Source organism: Sinohyriopsis cumingii, chromosome 9 (assembly GCF_028554795.1).
Source record: "Sinohyriopsis cumingii isolate HCF-2022 chromosome 9, ASM2855479v2, whole genome shotgun sequence".
Lineage (NCBI taxonomy): Eukaryota > Metazoa > Mollusca > Bivalvia > Unionida > Unionidae > Sinohyriopsis > Sinohyriopsis cumingii.
The window spans coordinates 115,650,260-115,677,638 of record NC_142969.1 but is presented as its reverse complement, the minus strand read 5'-3'; the positions used below and the strand labels follow the sequence as shown (position 1 = coordinate 115,677,638).

General features: G+C 34.4%; 1 protein-coding gene across 1 annotated transcript in view; it reads right to left on the bottom strand.

The window, feature by feature from the left end:
• LOC149792514 (uncharacterized) overlaps positions 1-5,826 on the bottom strand; it is a 67,043-nt gene extending 61,217 nt beyond the window's left edge. Inside the window, exons 1-2 of the mRNA XM_089971132.1 lie at positions 4,461-5,826; positions 1,318-1,445 (exon numbers count right to left, since the gene is read on the bottom strand). Coding sequence (XP_089827258.1) covers positions 1,318-1,445; positions 4,461-4,598 — 266 coding nt within the window. The 5' untranslated portion in view covers positions 4,599-5,826. The remainder of the gene's footprint in view (positions 1-1,317; positions 1,446-4,460) is intronic.
• Between the last annotated feature and the right edge of the window lie 21,553 nt (positions 5,827-27,379).

Genomic DNA, 27,379 nt, shown 5'->3' with positions numbered 1-27,379 from the left:
AACGTAGGTCAGAAAAAACGCTTCAAAGACAATCTGAAAGCTGCATTGAACGCGTTCAACATAATACTTGATTCCTGGAAGAAAACAGCAAGCGATCGAGTTACTTGGCCTACCTCCATGAACAAGGGCTCCAAGTTGTGCGAATCTAGCAGGACAGCAGCTCCAGTGCTGAAGAGGCAAGCCAGAAAGGCGCGTGTCATCAACCTTGGGGCAAATCATTTTAAGCGTTTCCAAGGCATAATTATAACCATCTAACCCCAACGAGAACTTGCTCTAAGATACATTTCGCTTTTTTGCGGGGTGTGTGTGCTAGATATATATGCCCGTTGATTGAAGGTTTCAGATTGAAGCGTGTTATGCAACATAATAATTGTTTGACAGCTGATTGATAATCGACTAATTGTACTAGAATGTTGACCTAGGCTTATTAGCATACAAATACTCGAGTGACCAGTCAACAGGCGTTGTATTTTATCATGTTTGATACGGGCTGATAACTAGCTCTACAAACTTTATTAATCCTCGTCTTTATTCCAACCGGTCGTATTACAAAGAGTCCCATGACAATAGTGTTTGCTTCCTCGTCTTTATCACAACCGGCCGTATTACAAACAGTCCCATTCAATAATGTCTGCTTCCTCGTCTTTATCAAAACCGGCCGTATTACAAACAGTCCCATAGCAACAACATCTGCTTCCTCGTTTTTATCACAACTGGCCAAAGCTACAAACACAGACCTATACCAATAGCATTTGCTTCCTCGTCTTTATCACAACTGGCCAAAACTACAAACACAGTCCCATAGCAACAACATTTGCTTCCTCGTCTTTATCACAACTGGTCGAAATGACAAGCAGAGTCCCATACCAATAGCATTTGTTTCATCGACTTAATCGCAACCGGTCGTCTTACAAACATTCTCATAGCAACAGCATCTGCTTCCCCAATTTTATCACAACGGGCCTTGTTACAAACACAGTCCCATAGCAATAGCATCTGCTTCCTCGTCTTGATCACAAGCAACTGAAATTACAAGCATAGTCCCGTACCAATAGCATTTACTTCCTCGACCTTATCACAACCTGCCGTATTAAAAACAGTACCATATCAACAGCAACTGCTTCCTCGTCTTTATTCCAACCGGCCATGTTACAAACACAGTCCCATAGCAATAGCATCTGCTTCCTCGTCTTTAAAAGCATGATTGATTCATATGAAATAAATGTAATGTGGCATTGTCATTCCTAGCATGACTACATCAAAGTACAGAAAAATGTATCTTCCGATTTCAGAAACTGGGGAATCTTAAAAACTTACCTTCCGATCTTTGAATCTGGGGGATCTTGACTCTCAATTGCAAGTTCTATCTCCAGTTCCTGTTCCGCTTTAGACAACTTCTGATAGGCTTGCGCATGCGCAAACTGAATGGTACGATCCGCCAAAATCTGTTAATTAAAATGGAACTTTTAATTTTACGCGTGGTCGAAGAAATCAATAATTATAATCGTATATGTCACGGAAACATGCTGTTATTATATGTTTCCGTTATTTTTTCAACTAGATAGCGTGAAATTATAATTTTATTGTAGTTTTCTACGTTGATAGCCTTTCTGACTGAATTTGTCTTGGTACAATTCCCACTGAACTGATTAACACGTTCAGCCGTACTCCCTGTATTTGATTGACATAAGGATAACAAATATAAGGTACATGTTAGATAAAGTTGTTTTCGCAAACTATCCACTTGGTTATAAATTGTTTTATATAATCACATAGTTGAAGGTGCCATAAATAATATAATTTCAGACTTAAAATTCATGCAGAGGAAATCAAGGTGTAAGAAGTAACTTCCAATCAAAGGTTGCACGTAGAAAATAAGATATACGAAAGTTACATACAAGTTAGTCAATGCAATATATATATATATATATATATATATATATATATATATATATATATATATATATATATATATATATATATATATATATATATATATATATATATATATATATATATATATATATATATATATATATATATATATATATATATATATATATATATATATATCTGTGTGTGTGTGTGTGTGTGTGTGACTCCGTTCAGCATTGCTTTGGGTTGCCGGTTACACTCCATTATCCATTGGTAAGATGGACCATGAATTCCGTCTGCGTACGATTGGGGCGCCATTTATTCGTGTTTGTGGTATCGCGGATAAAGGGTGCCCACATAGATGCCTTGAATTTGACGTGATGAAAACGGGCGGACATTTCTGCAAACTATTTTTGAAACAGGACATTTTTTCTGCGAAATGATTTAAATATTTATAGGTTACTGCATTTGTATGGGAATATATGAACGAGTTTTGGGATGGAATACTGCACGACCTTGGGAGTGCAGTATATCCTTCCGACAAAACGACTTCATATTTTCCCATACAAATGCAGTAACCTTTTTATTATATGCTCATTTTGTTATTCTACCTAAGGTTTAATTATATAAACACAATACACTGCAAGAAACAACGTAAATGAAAGTATGCCGTATTCCAAACTAAATACACAAGCGCATATTCATCATTACACAAATCAACATTATTACTGCGCACATAACTCCGCCCAGATAAATTTGAACTTAGTCGCACGCTCGACATAACTTTCGAAAGAAAATGGCGTGTCTAGTTAAAATTGAAATTTGGAATCATATTGTGAAAGAATGTGCATTGCAACAACTTTTCCATTTGATCTAGAATGAATAGATTTTGGTATTTTTCTCGATTCTAGGAAATTTCGTGATTATTGACTGGATTTGTATGTGACGATTCCACATGAAATACATGAGATTTAATAAGTTAGGGAGAAGTATGTTGACATCTGCAAATGTGTTTCTGTTTCTGTAATTGAATGTTTGAAATCATAATGTGGGAAAAATATGAAGTCTTTCAATTGCAATGGAATTTAATGCTTATTTCATTTTGAGTGCAGTAAGGAGGATGCAATTGCTCTTATCATCGAAATTACAGCACAATTTCGAAATGTGTAATCCAGATTGAAATCCTATGACATGGCTCATGTAATTCGGATTTGCAGAATTAAGAAAATACATTTAGAGTAAATTCAGGATGTAAAACTGTAAGTATATTTTGCTTTGCCATTCTTATCACCAGCTAAAGAAAAGAGTATATGACTTGTCACTTGTATGTTTTTTGTAAGGACCTTATCTTGCGTCTGTTATATAATGTAGCTAGCCTAAATCCGTAACATTGTATCAACGCGGAATGTGCTAACGCAGCTGGTATGTGGCAGTCCACGAAACATCTGTTTTAGTTCATTCAGAAACAAATTTAAACAACCACAACGTAAAGAGCCTCTTACGCGAGTGTACATGATTTGTGTACAAATCAAAACTGCTGACGTCTGCGTCCATTGTATGTTTACAATAGAAAGTAGTTCCTTTATGCACGTGAATGCTATGTGTGTATTGTCGCGCGATTTCAGTATCGGGTAATACTGAACTATTCTGACAATGTAAAGTTAACGGGGAAAAAAATGAGCATATAATAAGATAATTTACTGAATCTGTCAACTGATGAATATTCATCCTTTCGTGAAACTTCGTTATTCTAAGTTATAATCCTATGATTGTATGTAAAATAAGCCATTTACTAAACAAAGACTGTGATTGACACCACTAAAGTCATATACTTAATTTACACATGGAAACTTCTGGAATATGACTCGTAGTACAGTCTGTACGTATTCACTCAGTGTAGTATGTATTAAGATTATTGATCATGTGAGAGAACAGTCATTGTATCATAGCGTTATTATTTGTATTGTCCTTTTTTCTTCTTTAGAAATAAATTTAGCTTGCTTGACATCTGGCTTTTTTTCCGCGACTAATCCAGTGCTGCTCAGTCCGTCCACATCACAGCATACTTGGTGTATATTCAACATTGCCGGAAGTCTCATTCTTTCTCGTTGTACACAATAAAAAGCGTGAAGCACTCATTGACTTGGACTTTTGTCCATTATTATTATTATTATTATTATTATTATTATTATTAAATCCTTAAAGTTAGAGAAACTGTTTTATCAACGACTCCTGCTACATAAAACTCTAGGTTAATATCACAAAACGTGCTACATGCAGGTTTTAGAGGTCCCCTTAAATTAGTTTGTGTGATTACTGTGTCGTCTATACGTGTATCTCACCCAATTAAAAAAAGTGAAAATGATTACTTTCATGTAGATCACTCCAATAGATACGATGTTCTATTTCTATTGTTACGAACTATAACATATTTTTGTACCGCATGATGTATGGATATGTATCACGGGCCAGTGGGTTGTATTACAAGTAAACACTATTATTATTATTATTATTGCAGCTGCTGTTGATGTTATAGGTGTTGTTGGTAAAGGAAATCACTTGAAGATATTCATAATTTAACATACCTGTATACTTCGGCGTGGATGTGGTTCTCGGGACTCCGCAGATGACATTCTGGCCATTGTCTGCCGGTAACGGAAGCACAAATTTAGCCGCCTAGAGAAGCACTTTACCACTAGAACACATAATTTAGGGCTTAACATTGTCTGGACAAAATAAAATTGTTTTTCACGGAACAAAATAGAAGATGCTTAGCATAATAACGTGGATGTACACAAACACGTGTAAACACAACGTAACCACACTAGAAGTCCGGATGTATTCTAATCATTCTAGAATCGACCTCGTTCTGTTCAACGTACATATCCTATTGCTGTAATATTTCTTCTCCATTGTATAAAGAAATTGCAAATTAAATTAAATCAATAATTGATGAGAAACGAAGGAACAGAACAAGATTAGGACTGTTATATTAAATGACGTTCCTTCCATTCACAAAAAAAGACACTTGCACCGTCGATTATAGTATTAACACAACTCCTTAACAGAGACAACGATTTATTCTAAATTACACAATATATTGTTCATTCTTTGGATGTAGAACCATCCTCCATCTCTTTTCAAAATCATCAAGGTAATAAAATTTTAAAATTTACATTGTATAATGGATCTTGAAAATTTACCAAAATATTTGGTACTTCTTTACACAGTGATATTTAAAATCACTTAAGTCTGTCCTTTTTCCACATAATCTAATCAATACGACAGGTGAATTCAACACGTTCTCTGAATGAATCACAAAACAAGATTCAAAATAACACGCAGATGACTAGCTTAAGATTCTCTAAATAACATAAGGACCACCATATCCTGGAAATCATTTGTGGTCCTTTCTGTACTTTATAATTCAGACATTCTCTTTGTCAAAAAAGCGGAGAGCAAGATCTTTCACGTAAAATAGTTGTATCTAAGAGGCAAATTCAGCAATGATTCCCCGTCAGTTTAATACAATCTGCAATTAAAATCTCCGAATGAATAAAGCCCTCAAACTATGGTTGTGCAAATTGGCCGCATCAACATAACCTCGTGATCTTTTAGTTCAAGCAGAAGTGATCCGAATTTCTGTCAGTCAATAACAATCGTTGAACGAAAAGGGCATGTTCTCAATCAGTATTGCGAACGTCAGTGTGACATAGGCATTAAACGATCATTTTCTACTGCTGAATGCAGCTGTATCTCGGCTAGTGCTGCCACTTCTACTGCGTATAATATCTCTAACCTCTTCAGTACTATGGCTTTATCGGCTCTCCATGGAAATATTTTCTTACGCACTTGGTAATCTCTGTAACCATGTATATTCAGCTTTCCGCATGTTGTTCACTGAGTTACCTGAGTGGCTACCGCTGTTCTGCTATTGATTTTAGTCTTTCCCAAGTGCTTCGTTCGTGCTATGATCGTGCTCCAATGGGCCCAGTTGCTGCATTATCCGACAAGTTTTTATTTTTGGCATTCCTAATTTTGTAACTAATTTGTGGCTGCCCAATGATATTTACATTGTTAATGTTTATTATTACGTCTTAAGACAGGCTAAATCGAGAGCACAGGAAGGGCAGCTGGGGTTTTAATATACGTAAGTGATGTAATCATGTATCTAATTATTCTCTCACGCTAAATATATAATCAAATCCACTAAGCCTTGTGTGGGATTCCCTTTTTCAAAATTTCTCATTAGTTGAATTTGTAATGCTATATCGTGCAAATTCATAACAAAATTATTCCACATACAGTTTCACTCAATTTTATAATGTTTGTTTCACGATCGGCATATGTAATCCTCATTTATATTATTCTTTGTGTCGGTAATGAAATTTCTTATTAGCATCAAAGTCACCCCATGACTTAAAATCAAACATTTGTGACTTAAATATTTTTAACAACTCTTTCGTTTTATTCGTGGAATGACATTAAGGCGTTTTCCTAAAAGTTGTTCTGGAATAATAGAAAAATTATTAATTCAGATACAATTTAACATCTAGTAACTTGATCATACTCGATTCGTTTTGTGGGTAAACGTTGTAGTTATGTCCGAAGTAACGTACAAGTTCATGATTAGTGGAAATATTTAATTCAGCTTCACGAATGATATCCACTGCAGCTCAGTCGATGTTTACATAGGCATTTCGTAATATAGCTAAAACTGCTGAGTTTGTTCCATGCACGAATGATTTAAACACCATTATGTATCAGCCTACAGTGGAACAGCACACATTTGATACATGCTGCATTAGTGGAATGATGTTATGGAACATTCCATTTCTCTTACAGGACTGATGGGAGCCAAGTAAATAAGCATCGTCTGCTCATTAGACAAAGCATAGACAGTTAAAGATTTAAAGTTGTTTCATGAAAACTAGGTGAAAATAATAAACGAAGTACACAGAAGACTGCTGTAATGAGAATTTAAAAGTTGAGCACTGTAATTTAATTGATGACGTTTGCTTGTTATTAAATGACAAATGTATTGTTATCAATTAAGCAGTATTAAATTTGAATTGAAAAATCTCAGTTTGATAAAACAAAGCTTGAAATGTTTAATGGCACTGATACTTAATTTTGTTAACTTGTAGCAGATACGGTAAATGCTATGCAAATCCCGTTAAAAATCCGCCATTCTAGCAAGCTGTGGATAAGTTTCCACGTGCAATTAGGATAGGACTCAAATCGGAACATTGCTTGGATCCTTCCATAAATCTGAAAAAGATTCAGTTGTCGAGGCAGTGATTTATGTCAAATTTATGTTATATTTTCGCCAAAAGTTGAGATGAGTTTTATTAGAGGAATTGCGCTGTTCATTTAACACAGCAGCAAGTCTATCAGAACACCTTGTGGTTTTTCTACAAATTTCACCTAAAAAGTATTTCGATGGGGTGATAAAGCAAGAAATGGGCGAATAGACCGTAAATGGCAGAAAACTTAGCTAGGCAAAAGAGAAAAAAAAATGCATCAAGATATATTTATGGTGTCACGGAAAAAGGCAAGAAAATAACTTGGTAATGCCTTAGAACAATTTTATGCTATTGATTTCGCAGATGCGTACAGCTTTACCAAGGGTAGTGTTCTATTATTTTGGTCCTTTTCTTCAAATGGTGACAAGTACATGCATCTCGTTGTAGGTCGCTTGCAAAGAGATGCCCATATATCTCGAGGCATATTGTCATATATAGGCACAGTGATCGCCTGGATCTTGTCAGGGTGTGTCTCTAGTACACGACGTGCTGCAGCCATAGAGATGCACGAGCCGAAAGTGCTAGAAAAAGCTGAAAGTGTTAGAAATGGCTTTTAGCGAAGCTGATGGGGATGGCAGCATAGAAGCATATAGCTCATTTGGTAGCGTGACCTCCGCCACCATATTGTTGGTTAATCTATTATACCAGTAGCTCCAATGTTTCACTGCATGTCATGAGGAAATAAATACATCCACTAAGATGATGTGAAAATACCACACTGAATATGTAAAAAAGAAATACGATTCATGTACCATATAACAATGACGAATGTGGTTCATACAATCGCACATTTTTAAAAGAAACATGGTTCCTAGAACAAAATGCTTTCAAAATGAGTATGGTTCATTCAACCATTTGATTTAACGATACGCATGGTTTATGCAGCCATGTAATGTTAGAATCACAGAACACTCCACCGTCTATTTTGCGCATTCAGGAATCCATACTCTTCAAGGAATTTCTGTTAACAATTGCGCTGCCCTGCCAGCTAATTCGTCAAACGGCGTGTCCTGCATGGTAAAGAATCTTGTGTCTAATGAATTGTCAGTGTGCAAGCTAGATCATTATTAAGGCTTACAAGTTTACTTGTCACATTTTTAATTTCATTTCATAAATCTCTTTCATTCGCATCCATTGTGTTCCGTGTGTTTACTTCATCTTAGGTCCATTCGGTTTCAGTCCTCTTTCATATGGAGTTTTTTCAATTATGTATGAGTTATCGTTTCTAGAAGTAGTTCTAACTATGGCTGACTTACACAGCTATTGGTTATTTTCGAGTCCGACAGAGATATTTATTGGATATGACGGGTTTCAGGCTTTGAGTATTTTCATTGTAGGGATAATCTATTCGAAGCATACCACAGTATGATTGTCATCGATAATGTCTCGTAGATATTGGGGTACTATGCCTTGCTGATTTGAATAGGAATTCCGTTCAAAAATTAGAATTCATTTACCTGACTAAACTAATTGTTAACCTGTTGTAAATGTTATTATTATTATTATTATTATTATTATTATTATTATTATTATTATTATTATTATTATTATTATTATTATTATTATATGTAGTAATACTTTAAAGTAAGGCGTATCTATATGAACTATTAGAAACGTGTTTGGATCAGCGCTGGTCCGATTATTCCCTTGCGTTTTAAAATTGTACAGACAGGCGTTATGCATATCTCATTGGCCTGAAATTAAAAAAACAATGTGACTATCGAAGAGAGGTGATAATGTTTTATTAGTAAAGATAAACTTCAATGTGATGTGCATGTCCGTTTATGCAACTCTTGGTAAATGTTTATCTATATTATGTTTAATATTCGTGACTAAATTGTAATGATATTCTATTTTCAAAATGTTCGATAGTCAAATTGTTTTACATATGTATAATATTCTAAGGTATTATAAGCTCATTTATTCTCTGCAAGGGCAAAGTACCCGTGTACAGCATGAAATATTGGCATCTTGCCTAAATATTTTAGTTCAATATATGACAGAAAAGAATATTTTGGATAATAGTGCCTTGGGTTTGATTAGAACGTTCTCATCTGGCTCTAACTTGCAAGTTATGGAATTGAAACTAAAGTTCAAAATGAAATGAAGTTAAGAAAGCTTGAGCTTGAAAGAAAAGAAAATAGGGATAAATTCAAAAAGAAGAAAATGATTTGGAGATGAAATTAAAAATTCAAAAGAAGGAAAAGGAAGTAGAGTTGCAAATGTAGGAGAAAGAAAAACATAGACACATGCAAGAAAAAGAATAAAAGATGCAAAAGCAAGAAAAAGAAAAAGTGAGACAAATGCAGGGAAAAACAGAGAGACAGATGCAGGTAAAAAGAGAGAGGGACAAGTGTAGGAAAAAGAGGGACAAGTGTAGGAAAAAGAGAGACAAATTTAAAAAAGAAGAAAGAGAGATACAGATTAAATTCAAATACATAATGAAGAAAGAGAGGTATAAATGCAATTAAAATTAAAAGAAATAGAACTGGCAAGCAAAAGCACCTGGCTCTTGAATGTTCAGCTTTTGATGTTATCAGAAATATCAAATTAGTTCCCACTTTTCAGGAAAATGAAGTAGATCAATATTTGTTGCATTTGAAAAATAGCTACAAAGAAGAAAGACCAGGAGAGCCCTGGTCTTTGTTATTACAGAATGTACTTTTAATCGCAAAGCTGGTGATGTTTATCTCAGTGGAAACTAATTATGACTTGGTCAATGAATATATCTTGAAGGCTTATGAGTTGATACCTGAATCATATCGACAGAGGTTTAGGAATTGTTGAAAAGGAAAAGACCAGATCTATGTAACATTTGCATGGGGAAATGCGCGACAATTTGATAGGTGGTGCGCTTCCAAACAAGATTAATAAAGGTTATGACAATCTTAGACAACTCATCTTAGTCCAGGAGTTCAAGAACTGCGTCCATAGTGACATCAAGTTTACCTTGATGAACAAAAGATCGATACTTTAGAAAACGTTGCTGACATACTTCTTGTCTCACAAAGTTTCATTTGTCAATAAAATGCCCTCTCAGCAGATGGTTGGTAAGAAACCAACTTAGTCTCAAGCGAGGACTTACAAATTTCAATCTTATTTAACTAATGAAGAAAATAGTTCACTTTATGTATGATTGCTTTAAGTTAAAAAGAAACAATAGACTCAATATAGAGCAGTTCCTAATGCTCTTGTTCCTCGTATGTCAAGGTCGTGGTCATATATTGGAAACAACACATTTGTTGGATCAAACAAAATCATACCTGATTTTATTATGTAGAATTATGAACCAGTCATGTTGAAAGGTTCTATATTACGTATTGGTGATTCGGACAATCCTATACCGATTAAATTAATAAGAGACACGTAACCTTCTCAGAGTCGTTTATTATCAGGTACGTTGCCTTCGTCTAGGAAATCTTCTTCTGAAAATGTAGGTACTTGCTTACAGAGTAGAGTGCGGTTTAATTAAAATTACTCTCTATAATGTTAAATGAATATCAGGCTTTGATTCACGGCCATGACTATTGCCGCTGTAAATGCTTTGCCCATTTAGGGTGGTCATTTATTGATAAGTCGTAGCCAATTAACTTAATTTGACCGGACATTTAGAACTCGTCCAGATTTATCATAAAAGTTAAAAGTGATATTGCCAAATATTGTAGATCTTGTTTCATTTGTCAATTGTTTTGTTTTAGTATGAACACTTTGTCCATTAACAATGGAAATCGTGAGAAAAAGAAAAAAAAACTTCTTTTATAAAAGATTTTCGACTTTAATCTTTCAGATTATTTCTCTGATTGTGAAGCAGTAATCTTCTGTCTGCTCACTCAAACATTCAATTAAGACAGGCCAAAATAACGAAGGTTAGACATTTTCAACCGGAATGTAGTGAATTTCTTTCAACCAGTCTTCAAAAGTCTAAAATATTGAAGAATCAGGAAAATGAACCTTCGCATCTACAGCTACGGAATAATAATGAGTTAAAGCAACTAATATATGAATGTTCTCAGATGTTCCAACTCGATCAAACAAAATCTACCATGATGTTGAAATTGTATATTCTAAGCCTGTAAAGCAGTACCGTTAGAGATCGAATCCTCTCAAGCAGGAATGTTTGAAAGAAGTTGAATATTTGTTAGAGAATGCCTATGTTGAAGAAAAAGTAACTGGAGTTCGCCATATATTCTTGTGCTGACACCAGCTAAGTCTTTCTGTATGCGCACTGACTACAGAAAAGTAAACAGTGTCACAAGATCAGACTCTTTTCCAATACCGAGAATGGGTGACTGTATTGAAAGAATTTGAAGTACAAAATATGTCACCAAGTATGAATTATTGAAAGGTTTCTGGTAGATTCTATTTACGACAGAGCAAGAGTAATTTCGGTATTTGCAACTCCAGAAGGAATCTACCAATAAAAGGTGATGCCATTTGGTATGAAAATTATTCCTGAACTTTCAAGCGCTTAATGAGCACGATATCTTGTTGTATAGATGGATGTGATGCATACATCGACGACGTCATTATATACACCGATCCCTGTAAAGACCACATGGAAACTATCCGGGAATTCTTTTTTCGCTTAAGCAAGACAAATCTGACAATTAATCAAAGGGAAGTCAGTTTTGCTAAATCACATTTTTTAGGACTTTTTGTGGAACATAGTCTTGTTAAGCCTGTAGAAGCTTAGGTTCAAGCTAATTCCGAATGCCATGTGCCTTACAGTAAAAAACAGTGATGCCATGTTTAGGTATGGCTGCATATTATGGGAAATTTTGGTCAGATTTGTCTTTAATTGCTGATCCCTTGATCAATTCATTAAGTAAGAAGACCTATTTTTATTCGTCTGACGTATGTCTGGTGGTGACCGATAGATTGAAGACCATGCCTAAACTTGCACAAGTTTATTCATCTCCAGATTTCAACTACTCGTTTAAGATGCCTGTTGATGCATGTGAGTTAGGTGGTGTATTAATTCAGGAAAATAAGAATTGCGTGGATCATCAATATGATATTTCTCTAAAAATTAAATAAGCACCAGAAATATTATTTCACTATCGAGACAGAGTGTTTGGCTTGTTTTTCTTTACAACAGTTTGAAGTGTTTATTTGTGCATAGAGTTTGATGTCGCATGAATACAACATCGAAATTCGATCACATCAACCGAAAAGAAAATTTAATCACATATACATTTTCTTATGTATAGGAGGTTTATATTGCTTTAATTTGTATACAGTTTCGTACAGTCATTATACATATTCATGTGTAATTTCATTACTATTATCATTTGTGTGTTTTATTAATATGGAAAAAGAGAGCATACATTTTTCTTTTCCTTATGAGGGGAGGTGTTATGTATATAAATGTTTTTGGTAACTCCTCGTAAGTAATTTAATTAATGTTTGTAAATTTAATTTATGACTGTAAATTTTACAGATTATCTTTAGTCAGATTTTGTCTAGCAATATTACAAGCGTAAAATTACATACTATCTATAAATAGCTGTTTACGCGTGTTGACAATGACTAATTCTAATCTTAATAAAAAGTCTTGATGACGACTTTGGATCAAGTTCTTATTGTTTGAGGGGACTTGGACGGTTCTAGAAGAACTCATTCGTTTCCCATTGTTTGGGCTAGGTCACTTGAATAGACGAATTCTAAACAAATTGAATATATAGGTCTGTCACGTGGGGGTAATTTGCGAAGTATAAAGGTACAGAAAGTATATATAAGGAGTCAACGGAGCAGTCAGACTCATTCCTATTTTGGAATCATTCTAATTTTGTGTGTTCCTATTTTAATTCTGAAGACGAGTTTACGCTGTACTTCGATAGTATTTGAGTGGAAATAGAAACTGCGCATCTTTTTGACTATACTATGATTCTAGAACTAATGTGAAATATTCAAATGAATTCTGGATGACGCCATTTTGACGTCACGATTATTGGCGAACCAGTTCATTTTCGGTTTTGAAATTTATTGGACCTTTCCATTTATTTGAACTTTCATAGAACTTTATCATATTTATTTTGGATTTAACTTCATATAATTGTCCTTTAATATTTTCATTTATAACACTGATTATTAAATTATTTGTTATGTTTTACAAAACATAGTGATTTTGCTTCTTTCTGTAACTTTGTGAGCATAAAGTTATAAGAAGATATAACAACAATTTGCTGGATTGCAGTGACTAGTTCAAACTTGGGTTATATCATACCATGAATACCGATATAGAAATGAATGGTATAAAAAGAATGATACACCATATGTAGAAATCAGTGGTATTCAGATGGATGATACACTGTATGTAGCAAGCAGTGGTATTCAGATGGATGATACACTGTATGTAGCAAGCAGTGGTATTCAGATGGATGATACACTATATGTAGCAAGCAGTGGTATTCAAATGGATGATACACTATATGTAGCAAGCAGTGGTATTCAAATGGATGATACACTATATGTAGGAAGCAGCAGTATTCAAATGGATGTTACACTATATGTAGCAAGCAGCAGTATTCAAATGGATGATACACTATATGTAGCCAGCAGTGGTATTCAAATGGATGATACACGGTATGTAGCAGGCAGTGGTATTCAAATGGATGATACACTGTATATAGCAAGCAGTGGTATTCAAATGGATGATACACTATATGTAGCAAGCAGTGGTATTCAAATGGATGATACACTGTATGTAGCAGGCAGTGGTATTCAAATGGATGATACACTATATGTAGCAAGCAGTGGTATTCAAATGGATGATACACTATATGTAGCAAGCAGTGGTATTCAAATGGATGATACATTGTATGTAGCAAGCAGTGGTATTCAAATGGATGATACACTGTATGTAGCAAGCAGTGGTATTCAGATGGATGATACACTGTATGTAGCAAGCAGTGGTATTCAAATGGATGATACACTATATGTAGCAAGCAGTGGTATTCAAATGGATGATACACTATATGTAGCAAGCAGTGGTATTCAAATGGATGATAAACTGTTATGTAGCAAGCAGTGGTATTCAAATGGATGATACACTATATGTAGCAAGCAGTGGTATTCAAATGGATGATACACTATATGTAGCAAGCAGTGGTATTCAAATGGATAATACACTGTATGTAGCAGGCAGTGGTATTCAAATGGATGATAAACTGTTATGTAGCAAGCAGTGGTATTCAGATGGATGATACACTGTATGTAGCAAGCAGTGGTATTCAAATGGATGATACACTGTATGTAGCAAGCAGTGGTATTCAAATGGATGATACATTGTATGTAGCAGGCAGTGGTATTCAAATGGATAATACACTGTATGTAGCAAGCAGTGGTATTCAAATGGATGATACACTGTATGTAGAAATCAGTGGTATTCAAATGGATGATACACTATATGTAGCAAGCAGTGGTATTCAAATGGATGATAAACTGTTATGTAGCAAGCAGTGGTATTCAAATGGATGATACACTATATGTAGCAAGCAGTGGTATTCAAATGGATGATACACTATATGTAGCAGGCAGTGGTATTCAAATAGATGATACACTATATGTAGCAAGCAGTGGTATTCAAATGGATGATACACTGTATGTAGCAGGCAGTGGTATTCAAATGGATGATACACTGTATGTAGCAAGCAGTGGTATTAAAATGGATGATACACTATATGTAGCAAGCAGTGGTATTCAAATGGATGATACACTGTATGTAGCAGGCAGTGGTATTCAAATGGATGATAAACCATATATGACACTACGACAAGACATTGTAGATCAGTAAAATGAAGCAAAAGTGAGCAAGTAGTATCCACAAAAGAAGGATAATCACAACAGCCCTACTGTTACATCAGTCTGCTGGACTGTTCTAACTTTACTGCATTCTCGTTTAGGTTTATTTCTTTGCTAATATCTTTTTTTTCAACACAGTGTTCATACGTTGTATATTTGAATCGATATCTGCTGCAGTAATAACTATCCTTTACTTGCGGATTGTGCATATTGAAACCTTCTGCATCCTGTCATTGTCCATTGGCAGTTGAACACATTCTTGTCGATTGTAGCGACTTCCACTCTTTGAGACAAAATTTTCTTGTTGTGGCATCAACTAAGGTACATTATGATCACGGACATCCTGAGACAAACTTCAGTTTTGTGACGTAATGTGCTTTATATAATACGATGCTATATTTTAACGATTTTACAAATTTTCTATTTTAAAATATTTTAATAATGAATTCGCAGAATATTTTACATTTTCATCTTAAGTTTTTGATCTTGTAATACTTTATGTTACATGTATTTAAAAGGGTTAATCTTCCTAAAGTACAATTTGCAATTCTTCAGCTTGACAGTTTTAAAAGTGTTATAAATGCCATTATAGAACAGTTATTGTGCCGACCTGCTGTTAAACACAACAGATAGATTCATTGTATTATACTCTCACATGTCAAACTGATTTTTAATCTTTGGTTAATTTCCTAAATTTTTGCCAGACGTTACCGGCGGCTGTATTTATCTCAATTGTATTTTGATGGCCACTATTCACAACCCCTTTATGTTATCATGGCTTGTATCCAGAAAATCAAACAGTTATTTCTGTATTTCGAACCTTATTCGCGTTCTTGTGTTCGCAACCCAAATAGTCAGTTCTGTGGATGAGCTGTTTGATATCTAAGTGAAATATTAAATATTCAATCCTGGCAAATATAACATTAGTAATTTCATTTATTTACGGTCGAAATGTGGCGAGTAAACTGTCAAATAAATGTTGTATGACAATATCCATTTCACTCTATTCAGTATATTAGGAAACCTTTCATACTCAGCTTCCATTAGCACTTGGGCTGGTTGTTTTCTATGTCTGTTAATTAAGTCTAGATGCACTTTCATCGAAATAAATTACAAACTTTGATATTCTTCTAATATGGTTTAATTGGACTGGGAAATGTATATGGCTCGAAAATCAATATCCCTTTAAAGTTCTCTTCATTGAGACTCTAAGCCATTTAGGGATAATTCTGTTTAAATTGAAGAAGCCGCGGTAGTTCCTAGAGCGTCAGACTCCTAACCAGTAGTTTCTATACCCGCCCAGGCCATCCCTGGTCTACTGCCTAGATATATCTTGGGAAAAGGCACTTAGCACCTATTTCCTCGGCACGATATAGACAAAATATGTTAAAAAAGCCACAAAATGTCAACTAAGAACTATTTAAAATTTGATGCTTTATCTGTCCTCATTTTTTTCGTGATTTATGACGTAGTAGAGATAATTTCGAATTTTTATGCTTGTTTTGATGTATGTTTCTTATTTATTCCTTTATTATCTTATAAATTTTGTATAAAAAAAGGTTGAATATATATTGTGCTACTTTTATTTAACTAACTGAATTAATATTAGATTTCCCTATTTTGCACGTGTTGTCCAGTTTATAATATTTAACCTTATAAAATATATTTGCTAAAGACATACATCACTTTCAGTAGATTTCGTCCCATTGTGGTATCAGACCAAATACTACCCGAGGGAACGGGAACATTTTCAAAAGTAGATATTGATCTTGTTATGTATAGCTATAATTTTTGCAACACCTGGTACATGATTTTAACTATTTTTTTAATAATTCTTATTCATGGCTATAATGTGTATTGCATAGGATCTATAAATAGATGCTTACGTATGTGTTGATAATTAGTAATGATAATCTTAATGATACGACTTAAAATGGCGCCTAGGGCCCACTTTCTTAGTGCCTGATGGGATATCAGTGTTTCAAGAATAATTATGTGGCCTTCCATTGGTTGTGCTAGGTCATGTCAATATTCTTAATTCGACGTAAAATCAATATTGTATGCTGTCACGTGGGGTCTATTGCTTAGTACAGTGGCAATATACAGTGTATATAAGGAGAAAATTAAGCAATCGGATTCACTGCTATATTTTTAGTCATTTACACTTATTGTGTTCCTGTTGTAAGTCTGCAGACGTGGTTGATGTTATTCTTAGATATTTTTCGAGAGGAAAAACATTTGTGTGGATTGTCCAGTGGAAATAGAAAATGCTCATCATTTGCCATGTAATATTATTCTGGAACTGATAAAAGTTATTCGAAGGAATTCCGGACAACGCCATCTTGACATCTTCACAGTTCTTGGAGGACCAGTTTATTTCCGGTATTGAAATTTATAAGTAACTTTCATTCATTTACGACTTTCATAGGCTTTTGTAAGGATTAGTTTGAATTCACTTCATACTAATGTAAGTTTGTCTCATATTTTTCATTTATAACGTAGACAATTAAACTGTTTGTTAAGTTATATAAAACTTGTTGGTTTTTGCTTCTTTTCTGTTACTTAGGTTTGTGACCATATAGTCGTAACAGTCTAAACGCTGTCATCATGCTTTGTGTTTCTTGCATTCCGTATATATTGTGACTTCTCTAGCGCCACTGTGTGCATTAGCACGATGAAGTTTGTTTATTTTGCTGGCATGTTTTTTTTTTTATTAAAAATTTACATGTGCCACCGATACAAACACTGTAAACGTACAAATAACTGTATATCAGAATACTACAAGGACAACAACATTTAAGTATCGCATTCTTAGTCTTCCAGGCGAATTGTCTTAAATAAGTCAGGTTGGTTTATTCTTCAAACCACAATCGTTGCATGTATTAGACATAGAGTTAAAATCAATTTCTGAAAAATCCTCTTTTATGCATCACTTTATTTTGATATAGTAGAGACGAATATTAGCGCGTCATACAAAAAGCATAGAATATTGTCTGCAACTACATGATCATATAAAGCAATGTTACAATCTTCCTAATGGCTCAGAATATAGTCTATAGTAAATATTTTTTTAAAACAAAAATGAATATTTCGTACTCCCTATGCAACTACATTAGATTTTTAAACAGTTTTACATTACTACTAATTGTTCTCACAATTCTAGAACAAACTTTAGATTTGGTGCATTAGTCCCGTTCTTCAAATCAAATAAACAATCGTAATAGGACTTACACGTATCTGCGTGGAAACACTGGCATTGACTGCATATGAAATTTTGATACATGCTATTTCCGCTCGAGGTTCTGGGGGATTAAGTTACTTTTTTTAAGTTACAAAGGCAAAATATGTTAGTAAACCAGACAGTTGTGAATTTGTAGTAAAGTGATTTATTTTGAGCCATGTGCTGTTTCTCATTCACTGCTGAATTTAAATGACAATATTATCCAAGCTTGACTTATTGAGTCGCCTTAAGGTTTGGCATGTTGAAAGCTAACATGACATAATTGTTCATTTCATTTTAATGTTAGGGTTAGTTTTATTTTACCAATTAATGTCTTTGAACACACATTATCTTTAATCAGTTTTATATCGATTGTCTGCCGAGAAGTCAACTCACTGAACACACATTTTTCTGAATTCAATTTCACATAAATTTTCTGCTCAGACCTCCGGTCATTCACAATTCGTACATACTTAGTGGCATACTGAATTGATTGCTATCTGTATTTCCTCCACATATTTCGAAGAGTACAATCAACAGTATAAATCATACGGCAAGGTGTGAAAGTAGCAGTAATTACAGGTGGAAATATTGTACATTTACAAATGATCATACATAAATAAAAAGGATATATGGTAAACATTCGCCATGAGGACGAAGAAAATTAACTTAATGTCTCATCTGGTCATAGTTCGTTATCCACTTTTTAACATTATAACAGTGTGAGTGCCATTATAGTGAACACAACTGGCATAGATGCAAAGTAGCTTTTTAGCTAAACAAAACATACGTATTACAAACTTCTTTATGAAATGCAGTTTGAGTATTAAAAAAAACCGTTTTGGAACGGATATTCATTGTGATGATAAAAACGCTGCCAGTCATGAACAAGACACGAACAACACAAAATATATGTTGTTAATGAACTAAATGGTGGGTTAACTATAAATACGTTCACTATCACCATTGATGCAGTCAAATGTTTGCTGTTCATTTTCTCTACATGGAAGCAACAGTTGCCATACATATTAGATGGAAATATATCAGTTGTTCATTGCTTAGAAGAATAAACAGATCACTTGTACTTCGAGAGTATTAACCAAATTAATATTAGATATTGAGTCCAAATGCGTGAAAACAGACACCCACAGATTTATTAATCATATTTTACCAAAAACTGTTCACTGTCTTGTGTAATAAAAGTACATACGGATAGGACATCGTCAACGGTCTTGTGTAACAAAAGTACATACGGATAGGACATCGTCAACGGTCTTGTGTAACAAAAGTACATACGGATAGGACATCGTCAACGGTCTTGTGTAATAAAAGTACATACGGACAGGATATCGTCAACGGTCTTGTGTAATAAAAGTACATACGGACAGGATATCGTCAACAGTCTTGTGTAATAAAAGTACATACGGATAGGACATCGTCAACGGTCTTGTGTAACAAAAGTACATACGGATAGGACATCGTCAACGGTCTTGTGTAACAAAAGTACATACGGATAGGACATCGTCAACGGTCTTGTGTAATAAAAGTACATACGGACAGGATATCGTCAACGATCTTGTGTAATAAACGAACATACGGGTAGGACATCATCAACAACTAAGGTGTTCACTATTTGATAACGAATAAGCACAGATTCTGCCTTAGATGAAAAATAAATTGTCACAATATTAGCAAGGAATTGACATGACTAAGAGATCCTAAAATCCTTTCCTATGTCCCATATTCAAGAGAGAACCAAACTATCATTAAGCAAGAACTTCTTAAATTGTCTAAGAGAAATATCTTCATATTGTCTATATTTCAATTCATTTCCGTTTTGACAAACGCACCTGGAATTTTCAAATTTGTTTCCATTTCGATTTATTAACTGGGGATCGACCTTGAGGAATGTATCATTTTATGACGTCTTTTACATTAAATGTGTTCAGCAGTTTACCCATTTCTGGAATAAGGCCAGTTTGCGTTACTTGCAATTTTGGAATCGTAGACCCAAACAAACGGAGCAACAGATACTCGTTTCGCGAAATAAATTGCAGGTGGCCTGTAAAGTTGCCCAAAGAATATTAGTTTTTTTTGTCAATGTAAGCTTTAAAAGGTAGAATACCTAATATACTTAGGTACCGTGTTGGTTCATGTATATCTATGAATACCTAGGATTAGCTAAGGGAAAAATCGATGGTCTGTCACACGTACAAGTATATTCTGAGGGCTTGGGTTTAGCGAAGTTTCATGACTATACAACGCTTGGGTCCTGCAAAGGTTTCATGCAAAATCTTAGATGTGAGCTGATTAAATCCATTCTTATTTACTCCAATATCAATAAAACTAAATCACGAGGTTACAAGTTTATCTTGAGCCTCTTTAAGTTTGGTATTTAGACTACTATACTAGCACATAAATGGCCTCTTTAAGTTTGGTATTTAGACTACTATACTAACACATAAATGGCCTCTTTAAGTTTGGTATTTAGACTACTATACTAACACATAAATGGCCTCTTTAAGTTTGGTATTTAGACTACTATACTAACACATAAATGGCCTCTTTAAGTTTGGTATTTAGACTACTATACTAACACATAAATGTCTACATGTTTCTTGAACACTCTCAAACCCAGGAATCACTGCTTATTGTTTCTTTTGTAATCAGACGAGCTTTCGTTGGTTGAATACTTCAGTGATATTTTTTCTTGGAATTATATCAAAATCCACACTCGTAACATTTAAAAAATGACTGATCCATGGCTGACTTCGAGAGACTCAAAAAGAAGCATATCATCTGCTACAGCTGGGCAGAGGCAAGCATTATCATGCCTGCTGGCTGATAGTACATAAAGAAGTTCGTTTATAAACACAAACAACCCGGAATTTAAAACACGAAATCTTCGAGAAATTCTTTAAAATAGAATAACTCTGCTAAACATACTAGTGTATAAACTGACAATCACTTTCCATTTTCTGCAATTGATACCATGATGATGAAATTTGCAAACTGAGCCATCATGTTATACGTTGTCAATAGCTTTCAGTGTGTCAATGAAAGCTGCGTACACATTGTTTTGATTTTCATTAGCGTAACAAATTAGCTCAGTTTGTAATTAAGAGGTCAAGTCACATCGCAGACGATTCTTAGAGCCCCCGTGTAGAGGGTTAATTAAAAATTCATAAAAATTAAAGATCATTCTGTATCCTATTTAATAAAATCTTTTCAAAAACCTTAAAAATAGCAGGAGGAACCATTATTGTCAAATACTTATTATGATAACATGTTGTTGTAAAAGATCTTACTATACTACTCTCTTTTAATTCATTAAGAACACACACACACACACACGCGCGCGCAGATATCAAGATAATGATAAAAGAAAGTAACCAATCTAAGTGCAAATGTTCATAATACGTGGTATCTACTCCTCTACTCCACGTGCATTTCCCGATTTAACATCATAAAGTACAGAAGAAAACTTATAATGTGTGATGTAATCTGATTTTCCACTACAGGAGGACTTCTTAGTGGCCGAGTGGTCTAAAGCGCTCACCGTTACGGATCATTGCCGTCTCACCTCTGTCTGCGTGGGTTCCGGGGTTTTCACGGTTTCTTCCTCCACCACTGACACTGGTCGCCATGTATAGCCTGTCTTGTGCTGAAAATGGCGTTAAACCCTACAACAACAACAACAACAACAACAGGAGGACTTCTTCCATGTTCCAACGTTTTGCCTAACTTTCTCGCTGAAATCAATATACTTATTATCTAACTTCGGCTGCAAATACAAAGTTTTCAAGTATACTGCCCACTGAGCACAAGATCAAATGGTCATTAAGATTTCTGTTTTCTTAAATTGATAGTTTTCCAAAACGTGTTAGACCTACCTTTGCAAATTTATCTGTCATCATTTTCTTGCATAAAATAATGATATAATTTATGTAGAGTTTTTGCATAGGTTGTTTGCGCGTTTTTTTTTTTGTAACTGGTGAAAGTTATATCTTTTCGAATCATTAACGTTTCCTTACTGAGCCCACTCTGTCTTTTTTAATTATCGATCTCTGCAATCTCATCAAATCAATATTCCAGAAGGGTTTTAAGAATAGTTTGAATTTTGAGATGGGAAGAGTAGTTATGTTCGCAAGAACTATAACTTGAACTATTTGCTATGCAATAAATCAATTTGCTTCTTGGATTTTGGGAGAACGTCTTATAGCACTATAACGAACCGTCTAATTCCGCGCATATTCATGTGTCATCCTTTTCAATTGTGCTTCAAATGATAAGAGTCGGAATCATCGATCTTGTAAGATTGAAATTAAAATGATCACGTACGTCTGTGATTTGAAACATTTAAAGCACCATCATCGCTTATTATTGCCTACTTGACAATAATCTATCTTTGAAATTTCACAAATGATGTTATCAGTTAGAGATTTGCTTGCACCAGAGTAAAATATTATTAGTGTTACGAGAATATGCTCTTAAAATAAGCAACAGAAAAGAGTGAAAGACAACAAGCCTTTCAATTTTTAACAGATAATTTATTTCCCTAGATTACAACGTGAGAATGAGAAAAACAACTTATGGTAGTGCGAATTATATACCAAAATAATCCACGAATTACAGACACAATTCCTAATAATTTAAAGTCCTGAATAAAACCCAGTACAAGTCTCGAAGAAATCCAAAGCTGAAAGAGATGACGTGACTGTTATAGCTTATAGAGTGTTTATGTGTCAACAGTCTTTTGTTGAATCAGTGCAAAATAATTCCAGGTTTGAATTCAGTATAAATTCCAGTGATTGTCTCTATCCAAGACTTCTATCAGAGCACTTTTGTATTTTCAAGAAAATAATCTCTTGAAATCAATAATTTGAAGAAAATAAAATTCCGCCCAACTGGTCACAACATAATGCAACTTGAAAGTGTTTGATGTCAAAGCACGAATGTCTAAGTCCTCCCAATCACAGAATTATATAGTTCTCTTCTTGATCTCAGGTCATAATTAGCACTCTCTAAAACAAAACATTACCTAATGGAAAATATCCTCCTAGAATGATCCTAATGTTTACAAAACAATAACCCGGATTATGTATAATTTACTTAGGAAACTCCAAAACTTTGACCCAAATAAACATATTTCCCTCTTCTATTAATAATGATCCTGATATTAAGCCAATACACAAAGAGAATAATTTAGCTATGTATTGGAATAAAATTAAAAACAAGTCAATCAGGTCAAGCAGAAATGAACTCAATTTTGGACAAGGTCAAGTCCAACATACAATGTTACACTACAATAGCATGTAACAATAAAAAGACATAACAACAAAAGAATTAAATTAAATATACATAACATTTCCAAGAATCTTCGCAAAAATCAACATTACTCAAAGAAAATAAGTTGTTGCGAACCATAAAGGAATGAAACATTTTCCGCCATCTTCAATCTGCGTATCTTAATGCTTTTTGACCTTGTTAGTTAAAGGTTTTGTGATTCTGACAAAAGTACTTTAGCAACCATGAACATTATTGCTACGTAAACTATGAGTGGCAAAATTGTGCACATTTGTAACTGAATCTTTGACAGTATTGTCAGATGAGTGTCAACACTGTGCACATTTGTAACTGAATCTTTGACAGTATTGTCAGATGAGTGGCAAAATTGTGCGTATTTGTAAATGAATCTTTGATAGTATTGTCAGATACTATACCCGTGGATATATCAGAAAACGTTTCTTTATCAATCTGATTTTCCTCATAGTTGCACTGATCAATGACCGATTGACTGAGTATGTGTTATATCAGTAACCTTGTATTGTTCACATTCTAATCATGCTTGGATGCAATAGTAACTGAACCTCATGACCCTTGTGACGTACTTGATCTTGTAATCGAAGTAGCGCTACCATTATCTATGCCACTGTGGCCATTAGAAATTGTAGACGTTGAAAATGAGGCAGTGAGCTGCTTTCTGTCAGGGATGTCCTTATTCAGGCTATTCACATGTGAACCATGCTTAGATGTGATTCTCACTATTAATAAATATTGTTTCGAGTTTTTCGAAGAAATTGGGAGCTTAACACTATTAGGAAATATTTATTCGAGTTATGCGAGGAAACTGGGAGCTATATATTTACACCTAGCTATCACTGATCTTAACCTTCTCGATACGCATCAACGTTTTATTGATCGATTCATTCAGTTGTCTAAGCTTCTCTTCTATGTCAGACTCCATGTGTGCCTGATTCCATTTAAGCACGAATCAGCTCGGCCCTCAAACAGCAACTAGTCCTGCTTAGTTCTTCAATCAGAAGCAAACATACACACCCATTTTGAGAATTGATTATGTGACGATGAAAGTAGTTATGTGTCCTCAATTGAAGTTGTTGTTGACCGCGTTGGTGTTGAAGGAGTACATTAAATTCTGATTGACGTACAACACCTTAAGGTGCAGTTATCATATCGTTTACAACGTAAAACATTTCACTCTCCAAATATGACAGTAGGACGTGGATACCTTTCGCTAATTTTACTGCCAATGATTCATCGCTACGAGTTCGCTGTTTTAGCTCCGCAATATTTCCCAACGTAAAATCAATTTTTCCTTTCACTGTTTCAAATATAACCCGCCTTAGCTCATCGATTTAGATTTCATCCGAATTAAAATCTAAGGATTATATTTGTGAATTTTTCTTAGGGCAGTTGTTTGTAGACCTCGACATAGATCTCACTTCATCTGAATCCCAATCGCTAAGGATTGCTTCTGTCCCTATATCAAGATATCCAAGAAAGCTACTGGTGAACTCATCCGTATGTCTATTAAAAATATGCATTATATGCTAATTTTATCTCCGTTAACTTTACATTGTCAGAATCGTTCAGTGTTTTACGATATTGCACACCTTCATATTAAATTCACGTGCATAAAGGAACTACTTTCTATTGTAAACAAAAAATGTACGCATACGCCAGCAGTTTTGACTTGTAAACAACTCATGTACAATGGCGTAGTAGGAGTAGTAGGCGCTTTACGTTTTGGTTGATTAAATTTGTTTCTGAATGAAGTAAAGCAGATGTTTCGTGGACTGCCACATACCAGCTGCTTTGGCACATTCCGCGTTACATTTTTGGTAACAATGTTTCGGATTTAGGCTATCTGTACAGTAGACGCAAGAAAGGGTCATTACAAATAACATACAAGTGACAAGGCATAAACTGTCTTCTTTAGCTGGTAATAATAGTGGCAAAAATTATGCTTAGTTTTACATCCTGAATTTCCTCAAAATGTACTTTCTTAGTTCTGCAAATCCGAATTACATGAGCCATGTCATAGGTTCTCAATCTTGCTTACACATTTCGAAATTGTACTGTAATTTCGAATATAAGTGCAATTACACCATCCTTACTGCAATCAAAATGAAATAAGCATTACATTCCATGGCGTCTTTTTGATAATTGCAATTGAAAGACTTCATAATTTCCCCACATTATGATTTCGAACATTCAGTGACAGAAAAAAAAAAACCACATTTGCAGATATCAACACGCTTTTCCCTCGCTTCTTCAATCCGATGTATTTCATGTAGAAATGTCACATATAAATCCAGCCCATAATCACGAAATTTTCGTAAAAACGACATAAATACCAAAATCTGTTCATTCCAGATCAAATGGAAAAGTTGTTGCAATGCGCATTCATTCACAATATGACTCCAAATTTCAATTTTAACTAGACATGCCATTTTGTATTGAAAATTATGTCGATCGCGCGACTAAGTTCAAATTTATCTGGGCGGAGTTATGTGCACAGTAATACTGTTGTTGAGTAATGTTGAATCTGCGCTTGTGTATTTAGTTTGGAATACGGCATACATTCATTTACTTTGTTTCTTGTAGTGAAGTTTGTTAATACAATTAAGAATTCGGTAGAATTAGAAAATGAGCATATAATGAAAAGGTTACTGCATTTGTGTGGGAAAATATGAACTCTTTCTGTCAGATGGATATACTGCACTCCCAAGGTCGTGCAGTATTTACATCCAAAAAACTCATATTTTCCCATACAAATGCAATAACTTATGACTACAGGACTTGTGGAAGTGTTTTGAGTCGTTGATGCACGGTTAAGACAAATCTCCTCAACAACTGGATCATCACTCATGACTTCTTTTAATCACAATACACAGCTTTACCTTTGTCCTTGGTATTGATAGTTATAACTGATTATTTGTAGTATATATAGCAAAGAGTATAAATTTGTTTATCGCACTTCAGATGACAACGACTGAGCACAACACAATTTATACGAGAAAGCAATCACGCATGACTATTTAGACGTAAAACTAGCTCTTTACTTTGAATATGGGAGAACATTTTCAGCTAATGGAATAAATTGTATGACAGACAACATCCTAAATCACCTGGTTGGATTACATTGTTAGGCAAGATAGCAACGGATTAACAAATGAGGTAATATCTAGACTTTTTCAAAGTCTAGGGTCTTATGTAAACTTCAAATTAGAAGCACTAATTCGCAAGAGGACATCTATTACACGGTCTGTTTGGACTGTATCTGACATGGCTAAAATCCTAATGGACCTACTGATTTCAGGAAGAAGGTTAAGACACAGATTTAAACTGTTGGTGGTGAGGATGTCGTTGTATTACTGAAAGATACGGCCAATAAAATGGACAGAATTGTTGGATACAACAATAATTTACCGAATTTCAGTTACTCGTTTAAACTGTGATTAAACCGTACCAAGAATAATGAAGTAAAAATCAATGATATTCAATTGGAAGATTAGCCAAATGATACTGTTACGACAAGAAATCGTAGATAAGAGAAAGGAAGAAAAAGTGAGCTAAAGTTATATGTGGAAGACGGCGAATCATTAAGACCGTCCTATTGTTACATCTATCTACTTGACAGTGTCTCAGTCACCATTCTCGACGACCTGGTCTCTCTTTATATATAAGTCATTCACAGGGGATGGTTGATATAGTAACACCTATTTCTGTTGATATTACAGCCACGGTAGCATCTCTTTCTTTAAAATGATATTTCAATCTTCAACTAAATAGTAATTTTTCGCTCCAACAGTTAAATTGATTTGTCTAATGTTAACTTTGAGAACTCTCTCCAATTCTATTAGATGTCTAA